At 44.5% G+C, this 17,137-nt stretch overlaps 2 protein-coding genes across 4 annotated transcripts in view; both read left to right on the top strand.

The window, feature by feature from the left end:
* Positions 1–17,137, top strand: part of CDC42BPB (CDC42 binding protein kinase beta) — a 211,080-nt gene that overhangs the window by 145,609 nt on the left and 48,334 nt on the right. For all 3 annotated transcript variants that reach the window (XR_013160527.1, XM_077123642.1, XM_077123643.1), the window contains exons 7-12: positions 1,343–1,543; positions 5,193–5,441; positions 7,371–7,450; positions 9,133–9,299; positions 9,526–9,645; positions 13,630–13,763. Coding sequence is in view for 2 of the 3 variants with exons in the window: in XM_077123642.1 (XP_076979757.1) it covers positions 1,343–1,543; positions 5,193–5,441; positions 7,371–7,450; positions 9,133–9,299; positions 9,526–9,645; positions 13,630–13,763 (951 nt within the window). In the remaining variant the exon portion in view is untranslated. The remainder of the gene's footprint in view (positions 1–1,342; positions 1,544–5,192; positions 5,442–7,370; positions 7,451–9,132; positions 9,300–9,525; positions 9,646–13,629; positions 13,764–17,137) is intronic.
* LOC143652244 (ADP-ribosylation factor 6-like) lies at positions 11,624–12,363 on the top strand. The gene has a single exon (XM_077123644.1). The coding sequence runs from the start codon at positions 11,872–11,874 to the stop codon at positions 12,361–12,363; it is 492 nt and encodes a 163-aa protein (XP_076979759.1). The 5' UTR covers positions 11,624–11,871.

Genomic DNA, 17,137 nt, shown 5'->3' with positions numbered 1-17,137 from the left:
CATTGCCCTGTGCCATGAGATTGCGCCCCCAGCCTACCTGCTGTCCCATCGAGACTCCTTTGGGCTGGACAGTGTGGCCATGTGCTGGAGGCAAGACTCCCTGCCGGTTCATACAAACTGAGCAGCTCTCATATACCCCTTCCCGCCGTGACTCTGGGCTACTCCTCTTCTCAGGGATGAGTCAAGGAGCCTAGCTTTTCCCAACACAGGTCCCCGGGGAGTGATCCAAGTTCCTGCCAGGCCTCATTCTTGTAGATCAGAAACCTCAGGAGTGGTCCTTGCTGCCGTATGATTTATCTACTTAAAATGTGAACTATGTTATCTGCTCACTGGGTGGGACATTCTGTATGTCCACCAGCCAGTATGTGCAGAACCCTGGTGGTGTGCTCCAGGGGAGACTTGTTGTCAGGAGGTGTTTGATGAGCCTTAAGTTAGAGATGGGGGCTCTGGTAAGCATGTCAGGTGGCCCCTTGGGGCTTCTGCCACCAGCACTAGAGGCACATCTACGCCTGGAACACTCTACCCAGGCTCCTTGTCATAGTGTTTTCCTTAAAATGTCCACTCTTGCTTCCCTGTAGAAATGCATTCAGGCATGTATCTGCTAATTTGGGTAGCCTGGGAACTCATCTCTCCTTTTTGGGGGTCCATGGTGCCCCTTTGTTGACTTTGACATTAACCTCCTCGAGGCTGCCTCACTCTTATTCTTCACATTTCTTCCCCCACCATGCCCCTACTTCAGATGGGGTAGCAGGATTGGAAGCTGCTATAAAGAACCCATGCCTTGGCTTCCCATTTCCCTATTGAGGGAACATGTAAGCACTCAGCTAACACCTGATCCTATTTCCAGTCGTTCCAGTTTGGCTGTGTGGGGGCAGCATTAGCATCCCCTGGGAACTGCTAGAAATGCATCTTGGGTTCTATCCCAGAACCTACAGTTCAACAAGAGCCCCAAGGACCCTCTGTACACATAGAAGCTGAGGAGGACTGGCCTGGATACATGATGTCCCCAGACCACAGGTGGAGTAGCAACAGAGAGGATGGCAGAGCCCACCTATTGAGCATCAGTGAAGAGTTCCCACTGGGGGATGTAGCCATTTGGACAATCAGAAATGGAGTATGCAGGAGAGCTTCTTGTTTTTTGGGAACTGCATAATGTTCAGTACTGCAAGAGAATATTTATTTGTGTTGAATTTCAAATTAATTAGATGTTTAAAATCCTGATCATGGCCAGATTTCTTCCATGATCAGTTATTTATTTGCTACCCCTACTTTGGAGACAACCATTAGAGATAAGAAACTCAAGATGCCGGGGGCTCCCTTAAACATGGCCTTCTCCCCTCAGGTCCAGTCCTCTGTGGCTGTGGGCACCCCTGACTACATTTCACCAGAGATTCTGCAGGCAATGGAGGACGGCATGGGCAAGTACGGCCCTGAGTGCGACTGGTGGTCCCTGGGGGTCTGCATGTACGAGATGTTGTATGGAGAGACACCGTTTTATGCCGAGTCTCTTGTGGAGACCTATGGGAAGATCATGAACCACGAAGTAAGACTTTGCATGTCCACATCCTATTGTTTTCTAGTGTGTGGGCCTAAGCCTAGAGGTAAAACCCAGAGGGAGGGTTAAGAAGCTGTTGGAAAAGCTAAGTAAGAGGTGATAGGTGTTTTGGGCCAGGCTGGTGATGGTCAGACAGGGAGTTGACAGATTCAAGAGTAACAAGAAGCTGAACCACGATGGATGTGGACAGAAGGAAAAGGGGACAGTCAAGCATGAAACCCAGTTTTCTGATTTGGGCAGCTGGGTAGAGGCTGGTGGAATTCGTTGGACTCAGAATCCCTGGAGGAGTTGCATGTTTTTATAGAAAGATGCAGGCTTCTGAATGGCTGGGGGCTGGGAGGCATGGCCGGCTGGGTGAAATCCTGCTGAACATTTGAACCTGTGGGTCTGGATTCATCAGGTGTAATAAGCTGATGACATGACAACATAGTGGAGCCCTTGTTCCTTTTCCTCATATCTTTTTTTTCTCTCTCTCCAAGTTGTTCTTTTTTTTTTTGCTTTGATGTTGCCTTCCCTTTTTCTTTCCTTCTTTTTCTTTCTTTTTTCTTATTTCTTCTTCTATCTAAGCTTTTTGTCATCTGCTTGCTTTCTTTGTTCCTTTAGTCAAGTACATCTTTCCAGTGCCAGTTTCACCCTTACAGCATTCTTCTTTTCCTGTGCCCTGCCCCCTCCCTACCCCAAAAATATTCCCAGTTCAGATGCTGACCTGCCCTCTAGTGTCTTCTACATTGCTCGTGAAAGGAGCAGCTTAGCTCTATAAATGGTTGGTGTTTATTAGTTTATAAATGGAATATAGTCCATCTAACCCCAAATCAGAACAAAAGTTATACTTTCCCTAAAGTGAAATTATATTTTTTCATTTTTAAATTAACATGTATTACCTATATGTACTTCAGTGAATTCTAAAATACACAGAGTAGACAGTGGAATCCCCCCACCTGCTTCCTAGCCTCTCTTAAGAATGAGGAGGAGTGGGCCACGGTGGCTCAGCAGGCAGGAATGCTTGCCTGCGATGCCAGAGGACCCAGGTTCGATTGCCGGTGCCTGCCCATATAAATTAAAAAAAAAAAAAAAAAAAAAAAGAATGAGGAGGCTCAGGGGCTGTGTGTTCTAGGTGCTCCCCCCTTGTGGGACTCCATTAGGGACCTTTTTGTGCATTTCTGATCTCTCCACACCGACCCTATGAGGTAGATGCTATCATCTTCCCATTTCACAGGTGAGAAAGGTGAGGCCCGGAGTGCGTGTCTTGTGTCTTTTTTTTTTTAATATTTTTATTGCGATATTCTTACATACGTACAGTCCATCCAAAGTATTTATCAGTGTTCTAGTTTGCTAGCTGTTGCAATGCAATATACCAGAAACAGAATGGCTTTTAAAAGGGGGAATTTAATAAGTTGCTAGTTTACAGTTCTAAGGCCAAGAAAATGTCCCAATTAAAACAAGTCTATAGAAATGTCCAATCAAAGGCATCCATCCAGGGAAAGATACCTTGGTTCAGGAAGGCCGATGAAGTTCAGGGTTTCTCTCTCAATTGAGAAGACACATAGCAAACACAGTCAGGGCTTCTCTCTCAGCTGGAAGGGCACATGGCAAACAACATGGCGGCGTCTGCTAACTTTCTCTCCTGGCTTCCGGTTTCATGAAGCAACCCGGGAGGCATTTTCCTTCTTCATCTCCAAAGGTCGCTGGCTGATGGACTCTGCTTCATGGTACTGTAGCATTCTCAGCTCTCTCTGAATCTCCCATTCTCCAAAATGTTTCCTCTTTTATAGGACTCCAATAAACCTAAAGACCCACCCAAATGGGTGGAGACATGTCACCTAATCCAGTTTAACAACCAGTCTTGACTAAATCACATCATCCAGGAAGATGATCTGATTACAGTTTCAAACATACAGTATTGAATAGGGATTATTCCACCTTTATGAAATGAGATTTTGATTAAAACAATGGCTTTTCTAGGGGGCATACATCCTTTTAAACCAGCACAATTAGTGTCTCACAATATCATCACATAGTTGTGTATTCATCACTGTGATAATTTTTAGAACATTTGCATCACTCCAGAAAAAGAAATACAAAGAAAAAAGAAAAAACTCATATATCCCATACCTGTTATCCCTTCCTCTCTTTGACCACTAGTATTGTAATCTGCCCAATTTTTTTAACTCCTTACCTCACCACCCCCCTTTATGTATTTATTTATTTGTTCTTATTTTTTTACTCATCTCTCTGTACCCTGGATAAAGGGAATATAGAGACAAGGTTTTCACAATTACACAGTCACAATTTAAAAGCTATATAGTTATGCAGTCATCTTCAAGAATCAAGGCTACTGGAACGCAGTTCAGTCATTTCAGGCAATTCCATCTAGCCATTCCAATACACCATAAACTAAAAAGGGATGTCTGTACAACTGTGTGATGATACTGTGAGCCATTGATTGTACACCATGTATGGAATATTTTTATGTCGAGGATATATTTTTGAATGTTAAGTTTTTACAATAAAAATATTTTTTTTAAAAGGTGGGGATATCTATATAATACATAAGAATAACGTTTAGGATAATCTCTCAACTCTATTTAAAATCTCTCAGTGACCGAAACTTTATTTTGTCTCATTTCTCTCTTCCCCATTTTGGTCAAGAAGGCTTTCTCAATACCATAATACCAGATCCCAGCTCATTCCTGGGAGTCCTGTCATACATTGCCAGGGAGATTTATACCCCTGGGAGTCACGTCCCACCTAGGAGGTAGGAGGGCAGTGAGTTCACCTACCGAGTTGGCTTAGAGAAAGAGGTCACATCTGAGCAGAGAAAGAGGTTCTCTGGGGCATAATTGTAGGTAGGCTTAGTTTTTCCTTTGCAGGAATAAGCTTCATAGGGTTGAACTCCAAGATCAAGACCTAAGCCTATTGAATTGGTTATCCCCACTGCTTGTGAGGATATCAGGAGTTCCCCAGATGGAGAAGTTGAATATTTCCTCCTTTCTCCCCAGTCCCCCAGGGGGACATTGCAAATACTGTTTTTATTCTCTGCCCAAATTACTCTGAGATGTTTCAGGGTGTTACACTAACCTGTACAAACCAGATGTGTGTCTTAACAGATGGTGTCATCCTGCATGTGGCAGGTTTTTTGTTGATGTGTTTTTGACATCTTTGCACATCAACACACTGCATGTAGGTATGAACCGGGCCTTTTATACCGAGTCCCTTTCTTGGTGGGCGTAATGTGCCGTTTTCTTGGTTAAAATATACCATTTCCATGAATATGCTGTTTTCTGTTTGACTGTTTCTATAATATAAATTTCTAGAAATGCAGTGGCCAAACACGCTGGCACAAGGTGCTCTGCAAGAGCTGTGCCAGTTCATACTCCCAGCAGCATGTTTTACAACAGGCTTTGCCAGGTGAAAATGATTTACTGTGTTAATTTACATGTGACATGGGGACAAGCCTTTCATGAATAAAACCTGTAAGATTAATAAGTTTCTCATTTGTCTATCTGTAATTAAAATTCATTAGTTCTGGTTTGCAGTTAGTTACCATGAAAAAAAAAACTTACTTTGGAGTTATCATTTCTATACGTTAGACGTTTCTAACTATGTCTCAATTTTTTCACTGACTGCCACCCCCCAGGAGCGATTTCAGTTCCCGTCCCATGTTACGGATGTGTCTGAAGATGCGAAAGACCTCATTCAGAGACTCATCTGTAGCAGAGAGCGTCGTCTAGGGCAAAATGGGATAGAGGACTTCAAAAAGCATGCATTTTTTGAAGGTCTAAATTGGGAAAATATACGAAACCTAGAAGCACCTTACATTCCAGAAGTTAGCAGCCCTTCTGACACATCCAACTTTGATGTGGATGACGATGTGCTAAGAAATGCTGTAAGTGTGTGAACTTTTTCGTTCTCAGTGTCATGCCACAGGTCGGAACACTTCAATGTTATGTCAGAGGTGCTGCCTATCAGCATAGTAAATCACTGTACCAGTATTTGAAAAAGTTGGCAACTGTCTAAAGAAAGTGCACCCCGTATTCCAGCCTTCACCGAGGTCATGAATGCCCCTTTGAAGGAATGATGGATTGCTCAGTTTGAGTAAAATTGAGTTAAATAATTATTTTGTTCTGGAACTCGTCTGAGATCCTTGTGCTTATGTATCCATGGCAGTCTGCCTTTTCAGAGCACGGCACACATGACTGCCATAGCACTTCCCCGTGTTCTGTCATCATGTTTTAGGCACTCTACCTTTCAGAGAACGGCATACACATGACCTCTGTAGGGCTTCCCCATACTCTGTCATTGTGTCTTAGGTACTCTACCTTTTCAGAACATAGCACACATACGTGACCACTATAGAGCTTTCCCACTCCCTGTCATCATGTCTTAGATATCTGTTTTATCTTTTCAGAGCACAGCACACATGTGACCACTGTAGAGCTTCCTCATGGCTCTGTCATCATGTTTTAGGCTTAAAGACCCTAAGGCTTGATATGGAGATTGGCCCACAGGCAGTGTGTAGGCCTCTTGGGATTTCTGGTCCCTTGCTTACTCTGTTTCCCTACCCATGAGAGCTTATTGAATCTTTCTACTGTTTTATGTTTTCAGTGTCTGGATTTATGTTTCTTTATACAACAGGAGTTCAGGAGTGATGATGATAATACAGATGATATACAGATATACAGTCTTTCCAGTGACATTCAAGATCATGGATTTTCCAGTTGGGTGTCAGCTCTGAGACGTGTCTGCTGGTCTGCTCTTGTCTGACAGGCCAGTGCAGCAGCTATCCTCTTTGATACAGTAGTTAGTTAGGGGCTTTGGCCCAGGTGAATTTTGCTCGCATGTTGTAAAATTATTTTGGTCTTATCAGACACAACCTTTTTATTACCCTGATAAGACTTAGTTTGGGAAGAGAGAAACTGGTGAAAGAGAGATTTCACCAAGCAAGAGAAAAAAAATCTGTTACTCCTTAGCTTAGGGAATTTTAAAATCTAAAATAGAATCTCTGCTGTGTATGTTTTATCTCTTACAACCTCTTGAAATGAATGGCCTTGGGAAAACTATTCATTGTTTAAGTTTTCAATGAGGAGCAGAGATTCTCCAGGAGAAACCAAGTACCCCTTGTAGTTTACTGAAAAAGTAACTTGTTTTTACTTAAAACTTACTTTGGTGGTTCCACATTCAAATTAAGAGCTGAACTTCAGTAAAAGTCACAAGGAGAAAAGACTGAGGAAAGTACTGTTATTGAAGAAACAACCCTTCCTAGGCTCTAGAGAAATTTTCCCAGATTATAATTTTGGTTTTATTTTGTATGAAGGAATATCCTCACACTACAAAAAGAGTTTTAATAAATTATCTAGAATTGTTTGGCTTTTTGGGTTCCAAATCTCCTTTCTGCCTTGGTCTCTGTTTCAAGCCAAGAGTAGTGAGTCCTCAGCCCCCTGCCCACCCCTCAGGTGAGCCTACAGAGTCAGTGTGGGCCAGACTCTGCTCAGGCTTGTGCTGGGCAGTGACTCTGTGGCATAAACACAGTTTGAAAATCACTAGCCTGACTCAAGTTGGGCCTTATGTCAATATCGCCATCAAAGTCCCTGTTTATCCTCATAACTGCATTGAGTATGTAATGGATGGCACTAGGAATGAGGAAAGTATCCAGTGCTAAGCTCCCAGACAATGCCACCATGGCATCCACATTCCAAAGGCCACACGATTCTCCCTGACACTCTGACACTCTCCATTATCATAGTGACATCCCTTCCTCTTTCCCCACAGATGTTTGCATATAGGTTTCATTTATGTTGTATGTGTTCTTATGCAGGAAATATTACCTCCTGGTTCTCACACAGGCTTTTCTGGATTACATTTGCCATTCATTGGTTTCACGTTCACAACGGAAAGGTGGGTGTGGAGCCCCCCAGTGCTGGATGAACAGTCCCAGGGTGTGCGGGCTGGTGACAATGGGTGGAAAGCCTTGTTCCTAGGAGACACAAAGGATTTTTGTCTTTTAAAATTGCACATCTGGGGATTGGTGCATGTGTTCATTTAGAGCAGAGGTTGGCAGGCTTTTTCTGTAGAGAGCCAGATAGTAAATATTAGAAGACGTTTGTGTTGGCATGATTTGTTCTGATAAGACAGTCAGTAAGCCCACAGTGCCCGATTTACACTTGTTCCCAGATGAGAGCCCTTTCTATCGGAACATTCTGCTTCCTTTTGTAAGAACTTTTGCCTCAGGTCTGTATTTTCCATTAGGTAGGGCTGGAGTTCAGTCCATGACAGAATTAAAAATCTTAAGTACCAAGAGTAATCGCCCCATGTGACTCCAGCCTGCCAACCTGGATCAGTCAGCCTTTGTCCCTTAAGGGCTCTCAGCACCAAGTGGCCTGAGGTGTTCTTCCCTGCTTTTAAAAGGCGGAGTGACTCAGGGGAGAGGAGTTAGAAAGAAAGACCAGTGAAGTTTTAAAAACCACCTTCATCGTGCCTAAGACAAGGCTACAGGGTTTGAGTTCGGATACCTAGCAGCCACTACCTGAGTTGATGGACAAGTTTTCATAAGCAGTGTGATACCTCTCTTGGTGTGAGATGCCGGGATTAAACTGTGCTTAAGCCAAAGTGACAGACACTGCCTTCCAGCCATAGGAAGCTTTCAAGGATGTGGTAGATGTCCTGATTTATGAATCTCTAGTGCAGAGCTTCTTGTCCTTTTCAGTGACCCCAGCTAAGCAGGCTGCTTGTCAAAGATGTGGGTCCCAGGGATCTCTTCCTGTGCCAGAGCCCACATTGCTGAGATGGCTCAGGGCTCTGAGACTATCCCCGGAGGAACATTGACCAGGCTGTCTCTGTGAATTCAGTGATTTAGAAATAAAATATAGGTGTGTGCTGACTGCCTCTTTTGGAATCAGTGTTAGAACGCAGCAGAATTTTCCTGAAGACATTGTCACATAAAAAGCATAGCAGAACTAAACAACTCTTGTGAAATGGTCCAGAAACTGAGCTGTTAAATGAGACACCTGTCTGTGCCTGTGTATGCGAGCATGCTAGTCTGCAATCCCTGGGCAGTGGGGCAGCTGCTTGTCCCCTGCCAGAATGGCAGGCCCTTGAAGGTTGTGTAGTCTCATGTAGAGAAGGTGAGCCTGAAACTGTTGAGGGACTGTTCTTGGATCATTCCACCAGGTGATAGCATGGTAGGAAGCCCTGCTTAGGCTGCCTCTGCGTCCTCTGCCGCAGATGTTAGCTAGTGCCAGCTCTGTTCTCAGCTCAGCCCCTTAGGCAAAAATACCTTTTGGGTCTTGCATTTTTAGTTAAGTATTACTGATGATTTAAAAATTAAATTTCCCCTCCTTTGTGGAGACATTTTCTTTTGACTACCTATGAAAGCATATTCTCGGCCTCCCATTGATCATCTAATCATTTGCAGTAAGTAGACTCTTGTTTAATTTTACCTCCATACACAAAGTCTTTTCACGGGTATTTTTGTTTGCAAATTTAAGAAGACCTGTCTTTCACCTCAGGACGTTTTAAATGTTAATGATATCACTGCCAAGTTTCAGTAAATGAGACAAGCCCATTGTACTGTTTTGCAGCTGTTTTTCTGATCGAGGCTCTCTGAAGAGCATAATGCAGTCTAATACGTTAACCAAAGACGAAGATGTGCAGCGGGATTTGGAGAACAGCTTGCAAATTGAAGCTTATGAAAGAAGGATACGAAGACTCGAACAAGAGAAACTGGAACTGAGTAGGAAGCTGCAAGGTGAGTGGAAAAGCCAATTCTGCAGCCTGGTCTGGGCACTGGTCACCATCACAATGGACCACATTTGTGCTGGTGTCTTCTTCTTTGAGTCCACACAGTGGACCTGCGTTCTGCTGGCTTCCCCCCCAGATTCCACATGGTGGACGCACATTCATACTGGCATCTTCTTCATAGATCCCACACAGTGGACCCACGTTTATGCTGGTTTCTCCCCCATTCCTCACAGAATCCACACAGACTGTACAATCCCTTCATAGTTCAACTCGTGCCCTGGGAAATTCAAACCGAGATAAGGAAATCAAAAAGCTAAATGAAGAAATAGAGCGCCTGAAGAATAAAATAACAGGTGAGTGTTTTAAGGTGTAGCTGCCAAGTTTCTATTCTTGGCTATCAATCTCTTCAAAGAAAATCTTGAGAGTCCTTTTTATGTGAGAAAGAAGAAAAATACTTCAGCAAACCTCTTTAGAGTTCTAGTATTTTGTCAATATAGTTACAATAACTTTCTCCACTTGCTTGGTTCTAATAATATGATTTTATAGTCACCTACTAGAATCAGTACCTAATATTTTATCTGTAAAACTCAGGATATGTTGCATTTCTCTATCTTTATTTTCCTCTCAGCTCCTCTGCCACTGAGCCACCATTGCACTGCCTGGTTCCCTGGTTATCAAAACTTCTAAAAACAAAGACTTTTTAAAACCTAACCCTCAACCTGATCTAGGTGGGCTGTGTCCTTGACACCCACCTTCAAGCACACCTTGACTCTGTTACCCATGGATGACCTATTTGAAACCCCCCATCCTGCTCCAGAAAAGGGTGGGAGTTGGTTACTCAGTGTTTCAGTTTGCTAAGGCTGCTGGAATGCATTATGCTAGAAATGGATTGGGTTTTGCAAAGTAGATTTATTAGATTATGAATTTACAGCTCTAAGACCATGAAAATGTCCAAATTTAAGGCATCAACAAGAGGTTACTTTCACTCAAGAAAGGCAGCTCAAATGAGTTGAGATTCAGCATCAAGGATTGAGAAAACCTCAACCAAAAGGTGGAAGAGTGAAATGACACACAGTGTCAATGGCTGAGAGATTCCCAACAGAGTTGAGAGGTTATCCTGGAGGTTATTCTTATGCATTAAGTAGATATCACTTTGTTATTCAAGATGTAATGGAGAGGCTGTAGGGAAGTGCCTGAAAATGCAGAGCTGTGTTCCAGTAGCTGAGTTTCTTGAAGATGATTGTATAATGATATAGCTTTCACAATGTGACGGTGTGATTGTGAAAACCTTGTGTCTGATGCTCCTTTTATCTACCTTGTCAACAGACAACTAATATGGAATAAAAATAAATAACAGGAATCACGTAATAGGAACAGACCTCTTTCCACAGACGTCCCACCTTTGACTCCGGGCAGGCCCCGGGACCAGGTCGGGGCCGCGTCCCGCCGACACGAGGGCCCAGGGGCACGCAGCCGCTCGGTCTTCCAACTCAGGATTCTGTGCTTGGATGAGACGCACTGGGTCCCGAAAGTTAACTTTAGGGGCGGGTGGGCGCATCTGGGGCTACTGCTCCGCACGCAGGGGAAGCAAGGTTAAGGAGGACAACGCGCAGCCACCGCGCGTCGGGGGCGGGCGGTCCGGGGGACGCCGCACTTCCCGCGCTGCTGCGTAAACCTAGAGTCGCGCTACATAAAATTAAAATGGGGGGGGGGGGATGCATCGGGTTCGTAAACCTACAGCCGCTCTAAATACGATTACAACGGGGGGCGAATGCATCGCCTCCTCCTAAGCTGGCAGACACCGCAAGGCCAGTGCAGGCCGGTCCTGCTGACGGGATGCGGGGCTTGGCCGGCAGTCCTCGCTAACCGGAGCGCGGTGTCCGCACGCTCTGGCGGAACACTGACCTCACCCGAGTCTTGTAGGAAACACACAGGACACAAGGAAGACAAAGCGGCGTCGGGGAAAAAGAGGTCGCTCGCGTGCATACTCGCGAGGGGAAGTGGAGCGGTTTCCTCGGCGCCTTTTCCGGAGGCGGCGGCGGCGAAGCTGGGAGGAGAAGGTGGAGGCCACAGGGAGCCCGCGCTCGGGGCAGCGGCTGAAGCGGCACACCGACTTCCCGTGAGGGTCAGGGACCTGACAAGGCGCCGGCACCGCGCGGCCTGTCCGGCGGCCGGGGTCAGTGGTGAGCCCGGTGCGCGCGGGCCAGCGGGCTGGCCGAGGGCCGCAGACTTACGCGGCGCCGAGAGGAGCAGGCGGAGGAGCGGGAATGGCGGCGGCGCGGGTGTGGCGCCTGCTGGGGGAAAGGCAGTTCCAGACCGAGCCGCGCCTCAGCAGGGCGGCGGCTCTCCCAGCGCAGGCTCAGGGCCCCGGCGGCGGCGACCGGAGGAACCAGGCTGTGCGGTCGGTGATGGCCGAGTGAGCGGCGAGCCGGGCCCCAGCCACAGGTGGCAGCTCCCAGTGCAGGCCGCACGGGCATCCTCGCGCCAGGGCGGCTTCGTTTCGGTTTCGCGGCGGCGGCGTTGTTGGCTGGGGGGGCCCGGGACACCTGAATGCCCCCGGCCTGGGCTCTGACGACGCGATGGGGAAGGTGCTGTCAAAAATCTTCGGGAACAGGGAAATGCGGATCCTCATGCTGGGGCTGGACGCGGCCGGCAAGACCACAATCCTGTACAAGTTGAAGCTGGGCCAGTCGGTAACCACCATCCCCACGGTGGGTTTCAACGTGTGGGATGTGGGCGGCCAGGACAAGATTCGGCCGCTCTGGCGGCATTACTACACCGGGACCCAGGGTCTGATCTTCGTAGTGGACTGTGCCGACCGTGATCGCATCGACGAGGCCCGCCAGGAGCTGCACTGCATTATCAATGACCGGGAGATGAGGGACGCCATAATCCTCATCTTCGCCAACAAGCAGGACCTGCCTGATGCCATGAAACCCCACGAGATTCAGGAGAAACTGGGCCTGACCCGAATTCGGGACAGGAACTGGTATGTGCAGCCCTCCTATGCCACCTCTGGGGACGGACTCTATGAGGGGCTCATATGGTTAATCTCTAACTATAAATCCTAATGAGCATTCTCACCCATCCCCCCCGCCCCCCCCCCCCCGAAGAGTTATCAAAAACCTATTCATAGGATCATCGCCACCGCCACCTCTTTCAATTGCCACTTTCCCTTTTTTTTGAATTTGAACTCTGAAGTTACTGTTCTAGGTTTTATGGGGTGGTTTGGGGGTTTTCTTTTTGTTTCTTTTTTTTTTTTGCTTTGCGTTAGGATGCCATGATCTGACATTTGATATGAACACAAAGTGCTAGATACTCTTGTTGACTTCCAGCAAATGGGATGGGGGAAACACAGCAATTCTTGGTAAAGTCCTTTATAATAATGGTTTGATTTTTTTATTTCAAGAGAATTGTTTTTTCCGAAAAAATAAATAAATATATAAATAAATAACAGGGGGAACAAATGTTAAAATTTTAAAAATAGCAAAAAAAAAAAGAAAGGCAGCTCACGTCTGGGGTCCCTCTGTCACATGGGAAGGCACATGGCGACGTCTGCTCTCCTTTTCTCCTGGTTTCTGGGTTCAAACAGCTCTCTCAGTGTCTGTGGATTCTCTCTTAGCTTCTCTGGGGCAAACTCTGTATATCATCTCTTAGCTTAGCACCTCCCAGTACATTTTCTTTCTCCAAGCCTCTCTCCCTCCCTCTGTGTCCTTCACTTGGATTCATCTCTCTACTCTCAGCTCTGAGCTCTCTGTTTCCTGTTTTTTATTCTTTTCATAGAGGACTCCAATAAAAGGATTAAAACCCACCTCGAATTGGGTAGGTTGCATCTTCATGGAAACAACCTAATCAAAAGGTTCCACTCACAATTGGGTGGTTAACATCTCCATGGAAGCAACCTCACCCAAAGTCCCCATCCACAGTAGGTCTGCCTCCACACAATTGTTATTAGAAGAGCGTGGCCTTTCTGGGGTAGGCAACAGCCTCAATCTAGCACACCCAGTAAAGCCTTAGTGTGCCCTTATAGGAGCTGGGTACTGGGCTGGGATTGAGAGAGGTGGGTGTGTGCCATCCTGAACTCACAGTTTCTGGGCAAAGGTAACTGTTGGACAAGTGACTAGAATAAAGTCCAGGGAGTCCGTCTGTGTGTGCAGGTGGCTGTGTGTGTGGCAGTCAAGAAAGCCTCTAAACGAGAAAGATTGATATGTGTGTGTGGCAGTCAAGAAAGCCTCTAAATGAGAAAGATTGATATGATTTACTATCAGTATGTTGAATAACTAAGTTTGGATGTTACTGCATATAAAGGAACACCATTTATGTTCTCCTTTGCCCAGATTCAAATAGGCTTGAACGACAACTTGAGGATACAGTGACACTTCGCCAAGAGCACGAAGACTCCACGCATCGGCTGAAAGGACTAGAAAAGCAGTATCGCGTGGTGCGGCAGGAAAAGGAAGACTTTCACAAGGTAGCCAAGGCATTGCATGCTGTGCAGGAAAGGTTAAACAATCCCGCAGAGTTTTGTGAGATGACATTAAGCTATGTATAAAACCCTCCAGGACCCTGGTGTGCCAAAGACCTGGGGCTCACCGTGAAGAGTAGGCTCTGGGGTTTCATGCATCCACTTACTGGTTAGTGTCATCTTTGATCTCTTCACAACCCTTCAGAGGAAGTGGAATTTCACCCCATTTTAAAGTGAGAAAAGGGACACTTGAAGGGCTTTACCTTGCATCTCACAGTGTCTACATAACTGGGCCATGATTCAACAGCCCTAGGGCCCTCGCACTTCTATTCCACCATGCCACACAGCCTGCCTCTCAGAATTTACTTCCTAGATGTGAATGGGGACTAACTATTAAAATGTGGGTGCCCCCCCCATAACTCCTTTATAAAATGATTTATAGTTGAGATATATCGAACTGTGCTTAGATGCCAGTATATTAAGATCACACTTAGGTTTGTGTTTTCTAAAATGCACTTTGATGATACATGTAAGTCATCGAACCTACAGTCTGTTCTCTGTTCTCTGAAATTCATATGACTTCAAAACCACGTTGTTCACAAAGTTCATCTGTGGTGTTGTGTATCCTGCAGTGACTTGTCTGGAGTCCAGGGGGAGAGCGGTGGGGGCTCATTGCTCTGCTGCAGCCACAGTGATGGGCAGCGGCCAGGTTGTTGAGCAGATCAGGGTGGAGGCTGCTGGTGCAGCCAGTGGGGAGGCCAAATTTGGCTCTCACCCAGAGGACAGTTAGCACTCATACCTCAAACTTTGGCGAAGAATTAGCAGTCCAGTGATTCTTTTTATTTTTTAAATATAATTTTATTGAGATACAGTCTCATACCATACAAATCATCCAAAATATAAAATCATTGGCTCACAGTATCATCACGTAGTTATGCATTCATCACCATGATCAATGTTCAAACAGTTTCATTACTCCAGAAGAAAAAGTAAAAAATAAAACCCAAATCCTCTCATATCCCTTATCCCCCTGTATTATTGATCCCTAATATTGATGTGGTTTACTGTTGATGAAAGAATATTAAAATATTATTGTTAACTAGGGTCCATAGTTTCCAATAGGTACATTGTTTCCCATATACCCGTCTATTACTAACTCCTTGTAATAGTGTCATACATTTGTCCTAGTTTGTGAAAGAACTGTTTTTGTATTTGTACAGGTAATCACAATCATTGTCCACTACAAGAGTCACTGTTAACACATTCCCATGTTTTAACCTCCAGTTTTCCTTCTGATGGCATACATGATTTCCCTTTTCACCACACTCACACACCATTCAACACAGTGAATTATTCTCACAATAACGTACTGCCATCACCTCTATCTGTTTCCAAATGTTAAAATTTGACCTAAACGTTCTGCACATATTAAGCAACTGCTTCCCATTCTTTAGCCTCGTTCTGAATCCTGGTAACCTGTGTTCTATTTTTTATGTCTATGAATTTACATATTATAACTAGTTTATGTCAGTGAAATCATGTAATATTTGTGTTTTTGTGTTTGATTTATTTCACTTAATGTTCACAGGGTTCATCCATATTGTCACATGCTTCATTCCTTCTTACCACTGAATAATATTCCATCGTTTATATATATATATCTCACATTTTGTTTATCCATTCATCTGTTGATGGATACTTGGGTTGTTTACATCTTTTGGCAATTGTTACTAATGCAGGTGTGAATATTGGTGTGCAGATATCTGTTTACATCCCTGCTTTCAGATCTTCTGGGTATATACTGAGTAGCAGGATTTCTGGGTCATAAGGCAGCTCTATACTTTGCTTTCTGAGGAACCGCCAAGTGGTCCTCCACGGCAGCTGCACCATTTTACATTCCCACCAGCAGTAAGTAAGGGTTCCTATTTCTCCACATCCTCTCCAACGTTTTTAGTTTCCTGTTTGTTTAATAGCAGACATTGTAGTAGGTATGAAATGACATCTCACCGTTTCGATTTCCCTAGTATGAAGCTGACCATCTTTTCATGGCCTTTTAACCACCGTATTGCCTCTTTGGAAAAAAATCTATTCATATCTTTTGCCCATTTTTTAATTGGGTTGTTTTTCTTTTTATTGTTGAGTTACAGAATTTCTTTATATATCCTGGATATGAAGCCCTTATCATTTATGTGGTTACCAAATATTTTCTCCTATTGAAACAGTTGCCTTTTCACCTTTTTTGACAAAGTCCTTTGAAACAAAGAAGTATTCGATTTTCATGAGTTCCCATTTATGTATTCTTTCTTTTGTTGCTTGTGCTTTCAGTATAATTCTAAGAATCTACCACATATTATGGGATCTTGGAGATGTTTCCCTACAATTTCATCAACGAGTTTTATGGTACTGGTTCATATATTTGGGTCTTTGATTCATGTTGAGTTAACTTGTATAGGGTATGAGAAAGAGGTCTTCTTTCGTTTTTTTGATTATGGATATCAAGTTCTCCCAACACTGTTTATTGGAGAGACTATTCTGTCCCAGTTGAGCAGACTTGGTAGCCTTGTCAAAAATCAGTTGACCATAGATCTAAGGGTCTGTTTCTGAACTCAGCTTGATTTCATTGATAATTTGTCTGTCTTTATGCCAGTACCATGCTGCTATGAGCACTATGACTTTATAGTGAGCTTTAAAGTCAGGAAATGTCATTCCTTCCATTTCATTCTTTTTCAAGACGTTTTTGGCTATTTGAGTCCCCTTACCCTTCCAAATAAAATTCATCACTGACTTTTCTATTTATGCAAAGTAGGCTATTAGAATTCTTATTAATATTGCATCAAATCTGTAGATCAATTTCGGGAGAGTTAATATCTTAATGACATTTAGCCTTCCCATCCATGAACACAGAATGTCTTTCCGTTTATGTAGGTCTTTTAAAATTTCTTTTAGCAATGGGTACTTCCCAAGCTGTGTGAAATGAAGTGGGGGGTAGGGAAGAGGACTGGCCAAGTCTGGGACAGAAGTTTCTTACCTAATATTTTTCTCCTTCTTTGATTCAGTGTTTGTATGATCCTTCTCCAGTCTTTACCTTCCTCCAGAGCTCTGAACAATGACAGTTGTCCTATTTTCACTGAATCTCTGGGGAGAGTTTTTCAGTAGCTGTCTTCTATCTCCATGTTGTTGATATCATCCCATTGATTCTTTCTACAGTTTTTAACTCTATGATTTAAATTTTAGAGTATTTTCATGTCTATTATGTTCTTAAATCACTGAGCCAGGTATCTTCAGTAAGTCAGTTGCTTCTACCTAGGTCTTTCCTGGGCTAGAGTTGGTGCCCAGCCCCAGAGCCCAGGTGGGCTTCTTCCAGACTGCACAGGGCTCTT

This window comes from Tamandua tetradactyla, chromosome 12 (genome assembly GCF_023851605.1).
Source record: "Tamandua tetradactyla isolate mTamTet1 chromosome 12, mTamTet1.pri, whole genome shotgun sequence".
Classification (NCBI taxonomy): Eukaryota; Metazoa; Chordata; class Mammalia; order Pilosa; family Myrmecophagidae; genus Tamandua; species Tamandua tetradactyla.
The sequence above is the reverse complement of the archived record's forward strand: the minus strand, read 5'-3'. Positions and strand labels throughout refer to the sequence as shown.